Source organism: Protopterus annectens, chromosome 8.part0, assembly GCF_019279795.1.
Source record: "Protopterus annectens isolate FY-2018-M chromosome 8.part0, PAN1.0, whole genome shotgun sequence".
Lineage (NCBI taxonomy): Eukaryota > Metazoa > Chordata > Ceratodontiformes > Protopteridae > Protopterus > Protopterus annectens.
The window spans coordinates 757,346,611-757,360,094 of NC_056741.1; the positions used below are offsets into that span (position 1 = coordinate 757,346,611).

The 13,484-nt window shown below is 38.4% G+C and overlaps 1 protein-coding gene across 5 annotated transcripts in view; it reads left to right on the top strand.

The window, feature by feature from the left end:
• Positions 1 to 13,484, top strand: part of LOC122809023 (cAMP-dependent protein kinase catalytic subunit beta) — a 2,062,609-nt gene that overhangs the window by 1,812,571 nt on the left and 236,554 nt on the right. For all 5 annotated transcript variants that reach the window (XM_044080223.1, XM_044080224.1, XM_044080222.1 and 2 more), the window contains one exon: positions 10,770 to 10,892. In XM_044080223.1, the coding sequence (XP_043936158.1) occupies positions 10,770 to 10,892 (123 nt within the window). The remainder of the gene's footprint in view (positions 1 to 10,769; positions 10,893 to 13,484) is intronic.

Sequence of the window (13,484 nt, forward strand, 5' to 3'; positions counted from 1 at the left end):
TCTCTGCCAAGTAAAAACTATTCCCTGTTTGGATGGTATTTTGTTACTGCTGTATTAGGTCAAGTTTGATCCTGACCGAACACGGGTGTATATCAGAAGTCTGAACGCCGCAACATCAAACTGGGAAGTTCAAAGTCTGAAAATAACGAAGCCACGAACATCGAATTATTTGCTAGGGAAAGAATTCGGTGGGCCAGTTCCGCGGCTTTGCTATTTCCTCCACTGTGGTGCGATCTCAGAGTTGGTATATTTAAGTAGAGGGGTGAAGCCCCCCACATTAGAAACAGTATTTAGTGTTCATGTGTTTCCGTGTTTTGTACTGGAACAGCAATTTTTTTCCCTGGGAAAAAAAACGCTGTTCTGAGTATTCAGAGTATTCAGTTTTCGAACTTTTGGGTTCGATGTTTACATAGTCGAAGTTTTGACACTTCGACTATGTGATATAGACCCCCTAACACAGCTGTGTGATGTGGGTCTCAAACTGTTCCACTGTCAGGGTGCATAATCTCAGCTCTTACGTCTTCATTTGTAGCCTTGTGGAGATCAGGATTACGAACCTACTCTAAATGTCAAGGAGCTCCTTAAATGAGTTGTGCATCTTCATTTCTTCTCTGAAATTTGAACTTCATAATTGACAAGCTTTTCATTTCCAGTTCCCACTGAACCAGCTAGTCTGAAAGTTCATCTTCTGAAAATTATTTGTAGTGGCCATTTCAGCTCCTCACAGGTTTTCTGAGCCTCAGGCCATTATGTGTAGGGACGTGTAGCTGGTCTTTCACAAGGATCGAGTGCTGCATCTGAACATCTCACATTTCCTCCTGAAAAATGTACTGGAATTGACCGTAAACCAGTCTGTTCATCTCCTGGTTTTCTTTTTTCCTTTTTGGAAGCTGAAACTTGGAAAGACAGAGCCCTTTTTATTGTAGGTGTACCAGCAGCTCAGGTTTCTCCAAAAGAGTTGCATGTGTTTAGGAAGCTGGAACAGGTGTTCATCTCTTTTGCTGTACAAAGGAACTGGCCTTTGTTAATCAGACATTTTGCAAGTGGATTGGTAACTGCATTTTCTTTTGCATTTAGACAGCAAATGCTCCTTTGTACAATGCTTCCTAAAAGGGCCAGTTCACCAGAGATTTGGCTACTTCCATGTTTCCAGTGTTTGCTTCAAAAATTTCTGAGTTGCAGATACTTTTGTGTCACAGACAACTGGCTATCAGTTCACACCTTCACCAGGTATCATTGTTAGGACTGTAACACCAGGAGATGGGGGACCCCCTTTGGTACCTTGAAACTTTGAGTTATCCTTATGAGCCTCCCCTCTTGGCTGTCCTCTCTCTCATTGCCCTTTGGAATTTTACTAGGGATTCCTCACAGTCATTGATGCTACTATGGAGGCTCCTTGATATTATGTCTAAGAGAGAGATTATATGAGTATCTGTTGATCTAAGAGAATATTGTATTCATGGGGGTCATAAACACCTCCCCATTGTTCCCCTTTCATGTTTATTTCTTGTTCTTGACCCACTGTCTTTCCCTGCTACTGACCTGCACCCTTCAAAACAAAAACCCAAAGACAAAGTAAAGCTGTAACTTGTAAAATAAAACCAACAAAGAAAAAAACAGTCACAGCAACGTACCGATAAACAGATTTAATATGCAAAGCTTTCAGGTAACACAGACCCTTCCTCAGTGCTAACATTAATAAAAAAAATAGTCATAGTTAAATAGTAACTACAATAACACACACAGCCAATAAAAACACATATTCAGTTAATTAAAACGTTCAAGCGGTATTCAAAGGTATAACACAGATTATTTTAAAATTGCCTATTTTGACTTAAGTACGGGTTTTTAATGTAAGTTTGATTTATACCAGGTAAATTATCAGCCTGAAGCTGTAAAATCAGCTAAAGGCTTGGTTAATATACACTTCACTGTCAGAATCATGTTCAGTAATTCTGTCCTTTAGGACTCATACTGACTTCCCAACATAAAAACTAGGGCATACTTTACATGTAGCAAGATATACAACAAAACTAGTGTTACAAGTTGCAATTCATTTAAAAGTATAAATCTTATTAGTTAAAGGATGTAAAAAAGTTGAATTCTGTCTGTGTTTCCTTGAGCTAAGCATGTTCATGAGGCTGGTTATTCACATACATTTACTTTTAGAGTTATAGATATCTTAGATAGAACTATTAGGAGAGTTGCTATAAATAATAAACTTGAAGTTAAGGAATATAAATGGATTATACAGCTTCAGGCTGACCATTTACCTGTTATAAATCAAACTGTTAACAGACAATTTTAAAATAATGTGTTATACCTTTAAATACTGCTTGAATGTTTTAATTAATTGAATGTAATTTTTTTTATTGGCTATGTGTGTTATTGTAGTTACTATTTGTGTGATTTTTTTAATTTTTTTTTTATTAATGTTAGCACTGAGGAAGGGTCTGTGTTACCTGAAAGCTTTGCATATTAAAACTGTTTATTGGTACGTTGCTGTGACTGTTTTTTTTTCTTTGTTGATGCCACCCTTCACCCATGAACCCTATTCATTCCCCCTTCTTTGTACTGGTGAAATCCTGCAATAGCTGTTATAACAAGTTGCCTTCTCCCTTCTTCAGGGCAGGAGTGCCTTGTGACCTCTTCATTGTTCTCTCTTCATCCACATTAAAGGTATGTAGTTAAGGATAAGGATTTTAGGTGTGCATTTGTGGGAAATATCTGACTAAGATGGAACATGCATGTGATGTCAAGCACTTCACCTTGCATGTTGAAAAAATCTACTCCTAGCCTTCCCTCACTACTGCAAATAATATTAGCCTGCTTCATGACTTGGAGTATAGCTACCCCCCTCCTTTGGGTGGTTCTTGGTTATGAGCAGAAAACCCCAAACCTTCCTCCCAAAATGAGTGAGTTGACAGCCACACCTTCCAAACCTTTCTCTTCCAGAAGCTCATCCTGTAATCAAACGGGTTATGTTGGTCATAGTCAGGGCTTCATTCCTCTACACAATGGAGCTGCAGCAAGCAGTTTAATGTGTTCCTTATAACTGAAGTATAGAAACATGCAGAACAGATTACCTTTTCCTTGATATCACCGATGTTCTCAGCCAGCCAGTTAATTGTTTTTCATTTGCACTGCTGCTTAAAGCTGAATTAGTTTGTAAACATGCCTAGATATTGATCAGGTACCTCTTTATTAAGTTTCTATTTTAAGAAATATTAACAGGCCATATTCTTATTCCCAAAATAAATTGCCTTGCATTTTGTTTTTGAGTTCAGACCTTTCTCTCTCAGAAACCTCTTTGCATTGTCCAGACAGTCTTGTAATGGTCATTTTGGTTGTTCATCCATTACTGTACCACCTGTTTTAATATCTTTGGCATCTCTAGCTGCCACATACCTTTATTGGCATTCAGATGTGTACTGTATGCTGGGAACTGCAAGACTGCTTACTGGTTTCTGTAGAGCTCCACTGTCCTGTGGCAATGTGATTTCACTGATGCTCGGTTTTGAAAAAGGTGGACCACAAATAACCATACACATAACAGTGTAGGTCAGAAAGTGTGTGCTTTAGGGACACAACACAGATAAGGCAGAGTAATTGGTGAACAGCAAATAACACACTTTTTATGGCTGACATAAAATATCATAAATTTGTAGTGAAATAAACAGATATGTAAATGGCCATTTTGGGTTTATAAAAATCCGAAACTGATAAATTTAGAATATTCATGTCAAATTAGATCTGAATTGTGTATCATAGATCACAGAAGCTAAATCCACCAGTGCTTCTTTGTATATCACTGAGGCTTATATATATATATTTGATCACACCTTCCTGGTCATGGGCAAGAAACACATCAATATAGGTTGCAACCATCACTGATGGATCGGCAAATCTTGCATTTCAGTTTAAACTACGTTGTGTCCAATACCTTTTTAGGGCTTTCTTATATGTCACTCACTTTGTCAGTGTTACATCACCCTTTTTCAGTGGACTATCAATTTCTTTGCAGTAACAGTTCATTAGTTACTCTGCAACCATGTTTAAGATCTTCAACAAACTCACACTAGCAGTGGCTATAGAACATAAAAAAATCAGATAGTGTTCTACAATTCACTGCTTTTGTGGTTAACTGCTGTGAGGTGTTCATTCCAGTTGCAGAAACTGTCAAAAAGATCAGATTATTATGAAAAGTTGTGTATGGCAGAGGTGTGTGGAAACCAAGAAAAGGCACAGTTGGGAATGTTTATGAAAGACTTAATCACACCAAGGTTAGTGGAAGATGAGGCTTGGCCATTATTAGTGAAGCTAGGAGGAGATGAGGTAAGAACGGTGAGATGTAATGAAGCAAAAGGGATGTCTCCAGGGACAGACGATATTCCTGTGGACATTGGGAGGGGAGAAAGTGATAAAGATCTGGAAGGTTTTGTTTAACAGTGTTTAAAAAAATAAGGTGGTGGTGGGGTACCAGCATCTTGGAAGAAAGCTATGGGTGGCTATATTACCCACAGAGGGTAAAGGTCCTTCATAGCCATTTTCATATATACCCAATTTTAAACCATGGTTATAAAGTATTTGTTTATTCTAAGAAAACTGCAAAATTATTGCCAAAAGTGATAGCTGTGGATCATTGTGGCTCTCTGGAGGAGAGGCAGTCATTTGACAACATTAATAGAGCAATGATGACAGAGGGGGAATCAGAGTGTAGAGAATACTGCTCATTAAAATGAGTCTTGATGCAGAGAAAACATTTGATAGAGTTAGCTGGGATTTTGAGTAGATCCGTGGCAACCTTTGCATTCCTGATATGTCACTAGGGTTTCTTAGCAGGATACGTGAAGGGATGGGGGCAAGAATTAAGGTGGGAAGGTTCATCTCTGACAAAACTGTTTGAACAGAGGAACCAGACAGGATTGTCCTCTTTCCCCTTTATTTACCTGATAAAGAAAATAAGGGATTCACAAACTGAAGGATATAACTGGTACGCTAATCAAGAAAAGTTGGCTTTATTTGTAGATGATATTATTTTTTACTTGTTAATCCAGAAAAGTACATTTTGGTGTTGTGGAACATTGTGAGACAGTTTCAAGTTTTTTTCTCAGGATATAAAATTACTGAAACTAAAACAAAGGCTATATAGGTAAACTGTGTACCCACAAATTCATTGGTTAAACAATACCCAGTATTTAGTCATATAGTTTGAAATGTGTTCTGTTTTGGCAACTAAGGATATGTGGAAAGAGATTAAACAGAAGATAATCCAGAAACTGAAAACTGGAAGTTGATTATAGGTATGGATAGTAAGATACAGTGAAAAATGTTTTTTCTCTTTAGTTTTATATACAGGTTATGCATAACTTTATCAACCAGAAGAGAAGTTGTGGGTGATAGTTAAAGAGTTGAAAAAATTTATTTGAAAGGGGAAGAAGACCGGACTTAAGTGGGAATCTTTCCAAAGAACAAGGTAGTTTGCAATTAACTGATTTGAATGGATAATTTGGAGCTGTACAGTAAAGGCTCATATGCATAACACAAGCATAAGAGTATAAATCAGTGTGAAGGTGGAAGTTGATGAAGGGGGGGGGTCAAGGAATAAGAAGAGAGTAGGATTTTAGAAACAGATCCCAAACGAGTATAACAACCATGCAGAATATTATATTCATAAAGTAACAGAAAGTATTCTAAGAACTAAACCAACAGAAGTAAGGAGATTTTTGCAATAGTGATGACTGCAAGTAGGGATACAGAGAAACAGCAAGATAGGGCTCAAATTTACTAGAGAAAATTGTTAAAGGAGCCAAAATATTCGGAGCAAATCACTAGAGAGGGAAAGGTAATAGAGTGGGATGAGACCCAGCAGAAGTTTGGAATGCAGGCTCGAGACTGCTTTCCCTACCAGGGATTGGTATCAGAGTAAAGGCAAGGAGAAAGGGATGGGGAATGCTAAAAGAAAAAAAAACAGCAGCTCTGGCAGGTTTTTAGGCAAGTCTAGAACAGAAGCTGCTGCTAGAGGGATAAGTGTTAGGGCATGTGCAATATTGCATGAAATCAATAACAATCAGTCGGAGCAGGTTGGAAGAGATTAGGATGCGAGAATGGGAGGACGTCATATAGCTCACAAGTGTGCAACAAAGTCCAAAAGGTTTAAGAATTTTACTTGGAATTGTTTGCAATAGGTATTTTTAATACCCCAAGAAGACTTCAAAGAGATTTTCCTCATGTAGATCACAAATGCTGGAGGTGTAATGGGGAAGAGGAAAGTAACTGAGAACATGTTTTTTGGGGGTGTAAAGAGTTGGCAGATTTTAAAATTTCCCTACTGAGTAACCTGTCAGAACTGTTGGGAGAACAAGTGGCTGTAACTAACAGTATTGCTTAGGTATAGTAAGGCCTTACTACGTTTAATGGTACTGGCTGCCAAAAAAAATTCTAGAAAATGGAATTACTAAATGTTGTAAAAGAAGTATAAAACAGCCAGAGGTGGGATCTTTAGAAAAGGGAAAGAGCAGATTACATAGAAACAAATGGAATTTGTGTGCACATTAGATGTGAAATAATTTTCAGGAAGTGGAGTGAGGTTTAAGAGAAGGAAGAAATTGTTTATGTAATGCTGGAATGAATGATTATTAAAACAAATGAACACATAATGCATAATGCTTGAAAATGCAAAATGTTAATGTGGTTTGTTTTCTATTAATTTTTATAAGAAAGTTTAAAATGGCTTGGGTAAGTGCAGGAAAGCAGAAGATGATTTGATGATGAAGATTTGTGAGAGATTGGGAGAAGGCAAGAGGAAATGAGGACGTCCAGCAAAGACATGGATTGTTTGTGTGAGAGAAGAACTGCGACAGTCAGGCATGACTATCAAAAAGGGTAGGAGAGTGTCACTGAATGAAGAGAGTGTTGGCAGTTGATACAACACCCCAGCCCCATGTAAAAAATGGAGAAAAAAGGGTGTTGATGAGATGCATTTAGGTATTACATCTTAAAACATTTAAGTTAATATTATTCAGGCACTTCAGAATCCTAACACAGTGGCGTGGGATTTTAAAAGTGTGAATTATGTTTTACTGGGAGACTCGGCCTAATACTAAAGCTCGAGAGCTTCCACTGGCTCGAGGGCATACCCTATCCCATGATGCCTGGCGAGAGTTCCCCAGATCTTGTTTGCAACTACTAAAGAATATAATTTATCAAAAACATAAAGGTGGTCATGCTATTCCTTAGCCCATGCATCATGAAGCGAGAAGAGAATCAGAAAAAACTCATGACCAATTCCAGAAACTTTCCTCTCGATCCTCCAGGTAAGGGGAAGGAGGGTGGGATGCAAGAATGAAGGCGAGATTATGGACAACAAACATGGAACGTTATGGTGAGTACATAACTTCTTTATATTATGTTGTCCCATTTCACTTTCATTCTTGATGGTTGGGCAACGTTCCCAGCACCTTCTTTCTTGGCTGGCTCAAGGGAATAAACTCTTCAGAACAGTGGAACCAAAGAAAGCCCAGTTCTGGGAGGCCAGGTCTGCTTTGTAATGAGTGATAAAGGTATGAGGATTAACTGATGTGGCTGCAGCACAGATTGAATCCAGTGGAAGTTTGGCCTGAAAGGTGGTGGAGGTCGACATAGCTCTAGTCGAATGGCCTCGAATTCTCCCTGGTAGTTGCTTTTGCTGAGAGGTATATACATAAGAAATGGTATCTGTAAGCCATTTAGATAAAGTGACCCTTGAAACTGGAGCTCCTTTCTTGTTATCCGAGAAGGAAACAAATAATTGATCAGATTTTCTAAACTCCTTTGTCCTATGTAAATAGAAACATAACTGTCTATGGACATCCAAGTGGTGGAGCTTATACTCTGCCTTGTTGCTATAGTTGGGAAAAAAGACAAGTAAATCAATAGATTGATTTAAGTTGGACTCAGAGCATACTTTGGGCAGAAAAGAAGGATTTGCTCTCAGAGTGACTTTGTCTTTGTGAAAAACCAAATAGGGAGGACGAATAGTCAGAGCTTGAAGTTATGAAACCCTCCTGGCTGAAGTAATGGCTGTTAAGAAAATTGTCTTCCATGTTAGAAATTTTCGTGGGCAAAGACGAAGCTGGTTCAAATGGAGGGATATTTAACTTAGCAAGTACCAAATTTAGATCCCAATGTGGTGGCGGCTCTCTTATTGGGAGTCTTAATAAGAATGTACCCCCTCAGAAAGGCTTTGCATAATCTGTGAGAAATAATGTTGGATCCCTTGTCTCCTATGTGGAAGTTTCAAATTTCAGCAAGGTGTACTTGTACAGTGGCTGCAGCTGCACCTTGATTGAAAATTTCTGCTTAAAATTCAAGAATTGAATAAATAGGGGCTGTAAAGGGATCTAGATGATTTTTGGAAGCCCAGCAAGAAAACCTTTTCCATTTGTTAGCAATGCTCTGTTCTGAACCCAGCTGTCAAGAATGAAGGCGAAATGGGACAACATATCAACTATTATATCAAGTAACAAACAGCTCAGCCATAAAGAAAGTACCTTCTGACTGCAGAAAGAAAGCAGAAAATAACAGCTAGAGAAGCTGGATGAGTATAACTGAAAAGGCAAGTGATCCAACAACCTGGGTCTTACCTAAGGTAATACTCAAGAAGCATGAAGAAGTGAGAATGTCACAAGATGGTAGTACACAAAGCAAAACAGAGACAGAGCGCTTTGGCATCAGTTGCACATAACATAAGTGAAGTAAGTGGAAAAAGGGCTTTTAGTAAGCTGGGCTCAAGATCAGGGAATCATCAACTTAAGCGACACCAAGAAATAAAAAGCACTGCTACCATTTCTGCATACATGGAAATGACAAGAAAAAAAATGAAGTATGAGCTGTGCATGAGGGATACTCCCACATGCAGTAGTAGCAGGTGTCAAAAGGATAAGGATTGCCAGTGGAAGATCTCGAGCTTTAGTATTAGGCAGAGTCAGAACCGATACTCTGTTCCAAACCCAGCCGTCAAGAATGAAGGTGAGATTATGGACAACAAACATGGAACATTATGGTGAGTACATAACTTCTTTTTTCACTTCCCAGGACCCTCAAGCAAGTTTTTGTTTTTTGTTTAACATACTGTAATTCACTTGCTGGTTGTTATGTAAATATTATCTCTAGAGACCTAGATATGGGAATAGCACAAAAGACTTGACCCTAACAAATCAGGCACGTAGAAAATTTGATTTATTTATAAATCTCTATGAAAAACATTTCACGGGGAAAGGTAGTTACAGGCATGTATTATTGTACTTGCTTTATGTAACTTGGGTCTTAGGTTACTGTAAATGTCTCTTGTTAAGTTAAGACACCTTTGAACATAACATCATCCTCTGTGGGTTCATTATCTTTACTATTACCTCTAGCATTTAATTGTCATTCTTGTATATTGTGTATACTCCTTGTGTTCTTTCATTTTAATTTTGTCACTCGTTTGTTGTCTTTTGATGTATTCTGTACATATGAACATATATTATGTGTGTATTTTCTCTCCCTCTGGGCCTGTCAAACATCTTGTCTCTGTAATGTGGCTTTTCATTGTTGTTACTTTTGCAGACAGTGTTGAATGGTTTTGTTTCTTGGACTTTGCATATATTTCTGTTTGGTGAATTGTGGCCTCTTTGCAGGTGTTGTCCAGAGTACAGACTTTCTCTGTTGTTGCTCTGTATTTTCCACTGCATTCATGCACATCATTTGATTGTTAATCATTCCTGTTTCTTCATATGCTTCATAGAAGTTGCAAGGCAATATAGTCTCGCAACCATTAACAGTTTGCCAATACCCATGCTTAAAATGTATCTCCTTTCTCAAGGAGGGCTAGGCAAGTCAGTCCCAGGCTAAATTTTTGGGTACACATTTATCGCAACAATTAACAGTTTGCTAATACCCATGCTTAAACTGTATCTCCTTTTTCAAGCAGGCCTAGGCCAGTCAGCCCCAGGCTAAATGTGTGGGTATACATTCAGTCATCCAGATTCTTTTTGAAGTAGAATGATGTGTCACACTGCAGGAGAAATTTATTCAGAGATGGGGGAGGTGCTGCATAATGAATCTCATCTCCATCATACACATCTTTCTCTTTTTCTACATTGCTTTTTGTTTTGTATTAAATTTCTCGGTTTTCTTGCCTGCATATGAGAAATGTTGATTGGCCTTTCCAAAGTATAGAATTTTCTACAGCTTCTTAACTGGCTCCTTCTGATCTGAATATCTGTAGTGTTTACCGTTTTTATGTTCTACAGTTCACAGTTTCATGCCAGAGCTCTGAAACTGATATAATATGTGTGCGGTCTCCTCCTTTTCTTGTATAGCACTTCTGAATTTATATATTTCACATTATGTGTTGCTCTTAGGATGAAATAGACTGTATAACTGTTCTTTTACATATTTTAACGTTTTCTCTTAATTGGCATAACTGGTAAAAGCACATGGTAGGGGCACAGCCCAGATGGGGAGAATGAGAGAGGTGCCATATTTTATTTCAGTGAGTCATGTGACAGCTACACAATGAACAGACTGGTGTATACAGCAGTTCTCCAGCATGAGCTGCTTGGAAACATTACTATTGCAGCATAGTGTATGAATGTTGCAGATGTGTTACTTGTTGACTAAGGCTATGCTGAAAATCTACTGTTTAAGTCGACAGTTTGCATAATCTAAGTATGAATTTCTAAAATTAGATTTACTTTTTATTCCAGGCCAAATAATCTTGCCTTTTTTTTTCTTTTAAATTTCAGGGCTACAACAAAGCAGTGGATTGGTGGGCATTAGGAGTATTAATCTATGAAATGGCAGCTGGCTATCCTCCATTTTTTGCAGATCAGCCTATTCAGATCTATGAAAAAATTGTTACAGGAAAGGTAAAAATTAAATTGCCTTGTACAATTTTTGTTTAATAAATTAATTTTACATGGTTCATGCCACATGTATTTTTACAGTTTTTATTTGCTAGGTAAACATACCTCTCAGCTGTCCAGATTTTTGCCTCATATTTTTAGACTGTTCCGCATAAAATGTGTGGTTTTCTAGCAAATCACTGGGATAATCAGAGGACTGAAGTAACTAAATAATGGCATACATTTGAGTTTCAGACGTCATATCACGTAGAAAATGGATTCTAATACAAAACCTGTCATTCTAAAAACTCTGAGTTTATATGAACATACTTGAAATCTGTTCCTATTTTTGGGCCTTTGCGCGCCCCCCCCCATTATGTCAGGCTTTTTCCAGATTTCTTGTGCTCAGAGGCTAAAAGGTATGTAGGTAAATGACAGCAGTGATTACAACAATAACAGTAGTACTCTATTTGCTGTGCAGTATTTGGTCCTGTCACACAATTTTATAAAAAAGTCCCAGTTGTAGTTAGTTTGTGGTTATAGTCACCCAACAGTACTGAACTCTCCACATTAACCATTCTGAATCACCTCACTTAAAAGCAGATAAAAGTAAAAATATAAACTTTCTTATGAAAAAAAAAATTTAAGCAGTACTAACTATAACATAAAAAAATAAAGCGTTATGATGATATAATCCCCTATCTATGTCAAACAGTGCTCCTCATTAGCACTCTACAAGAAAAATCTTGATGATTGGATGGGAAATGGGAAATTCACCCCGGGGATCACTTCTGTGGCTCTGCTCGATGGGGGCACAGGAAAATAATTTTCTTGGGTGGCAAAAGCCAGGGTACATTTTTTGGCTAGGCTTGTATGGGCCCTAGGGCCGATAGCCTAGTACCTACCTATGAACCTATGTTATGTACCGAAGGAAGGTGAATATTCTTTTAATTCATACATACAGTTGAAACACTTGGTAAGTGCTAAAAACTATCTATCGAAATATATTTTTCCAGCCTCAAAACGAAGTATGAAGGGCTTTAAAACAAAGGAATGTAACTGGGTACTGTGAGTGAAATTTGTTCCATATGTGCAGAACATAAGTTGGATGTCCTGAATGTCTGATTCTTGAAGATGCTAAGAGTGGAGAAAAAGAAAGGATCATAGCATTAGAAGGGGAAGAATAATTAGCAAAGAGATAAGTGGACAGATTCCAGAGTATGAAAAATGGGCCTAATAAGAGAGATGGAAAGGGTGAAAGTAGACTGAGCATATGAGGCATTCCTCTCAGGATTCCCAACAATCTGTAAGAAGCTGTAAAAAGGAATTCTTGTTAGGTTATTTTCTATATCCATTTGGTCTGCTAAGATGACAGGATTATGCAGTTGCAAAGTTGGTATCACACCCAGTGGGAGTGAGGGAAGATCCAAGTGTAAGCTGAAGTACAATTGTGTACACTTACCATAAATGTAGATGTTCGAGTGTATTCACTGTTGCAGTCATTACATTCGGGTAATCCTGCTGGCAGATTGCCCTCAATCGGCCTGAATTCCAAAGTCTTTGGCCCTGCGTCGGTTGCTGTCACCCTTTCCCTGACGTCAGGTCATCAGGGGTATAAAAGATGCAGCCGACGCCATTTTCTTCAGTTTTTCTTGCCCCAGATGTCAGGTGCCCCCAAAAGGGTAGGCTAGGTATATATATATATATATATATATATATATATATATATATATATATATATATATATAAAACATACATGCACCAAAATAAACTTTACCTTCATCTACAAGCAAATACACCACATAGGTTGTATAGATCAGAGAAGTAAAGATAAGTTCCAGCAGAAATAGGGGGGGTGGTGGGTGGGTAACCTGGACTGCAACAGTGAATACACTCGAACATCTACATTTATGGTAAGTGTACACAACTGTACTATGTTCTTTGTGTTTCACTGTTGCAGTCATTACATTTGGGTAGAGTCCCAAAGCTATGGTTGGGGGGCTGGAGCTAAACAATATTAGGAGCGGCTATGAGGCCCTGCAGAACTGCAGTGGCAAAGCCTGCTCTGGATTTAGAGTAAAGTGGCATATTGTAATGCTTTGTAAAGGTGTGCACTGAACTCCAAGTAGCAGCCTCTAAAATGTCTTTGGTTGGTACTCCCCTGAGAAGGGCTGCCGAAGTGGCTGCCGCTCTGGTTGAATGTGCCCTAATGCCCTTAGGCACTGGCTTGCCATGCTTAGAGTAGCAGAAACGAATGCAGTAACCTATCCACTTTGGAATAGTCTGCTTGGAGATGGCCTTTCCTTGTGATCCTGCAGCATATGCCAGTAGTAATTGTTCTGTCTTTCTGAAAACATTAGTTTTGTCCAAATAGAATCTAAGTTGTCTGTGTACGTCCAAAGAATGCAGAATTTTCTCCCCCTTGTTCTGTGGATTTGGATAAAAAGTTGGCAAATGAATAGTTTGGTTAAGGGCTACACTGGACACCACCTTAGGCATAAATGTAGGGTTTGTCCTCAGAGAGACCCTGTCTGGATAAAAAAATGATAAAAGGTTCCACAGCCATGAGAGCCTGTAGCTCTGACACTGTTCTTGCAGAAGTTATTGCTAGGAGCA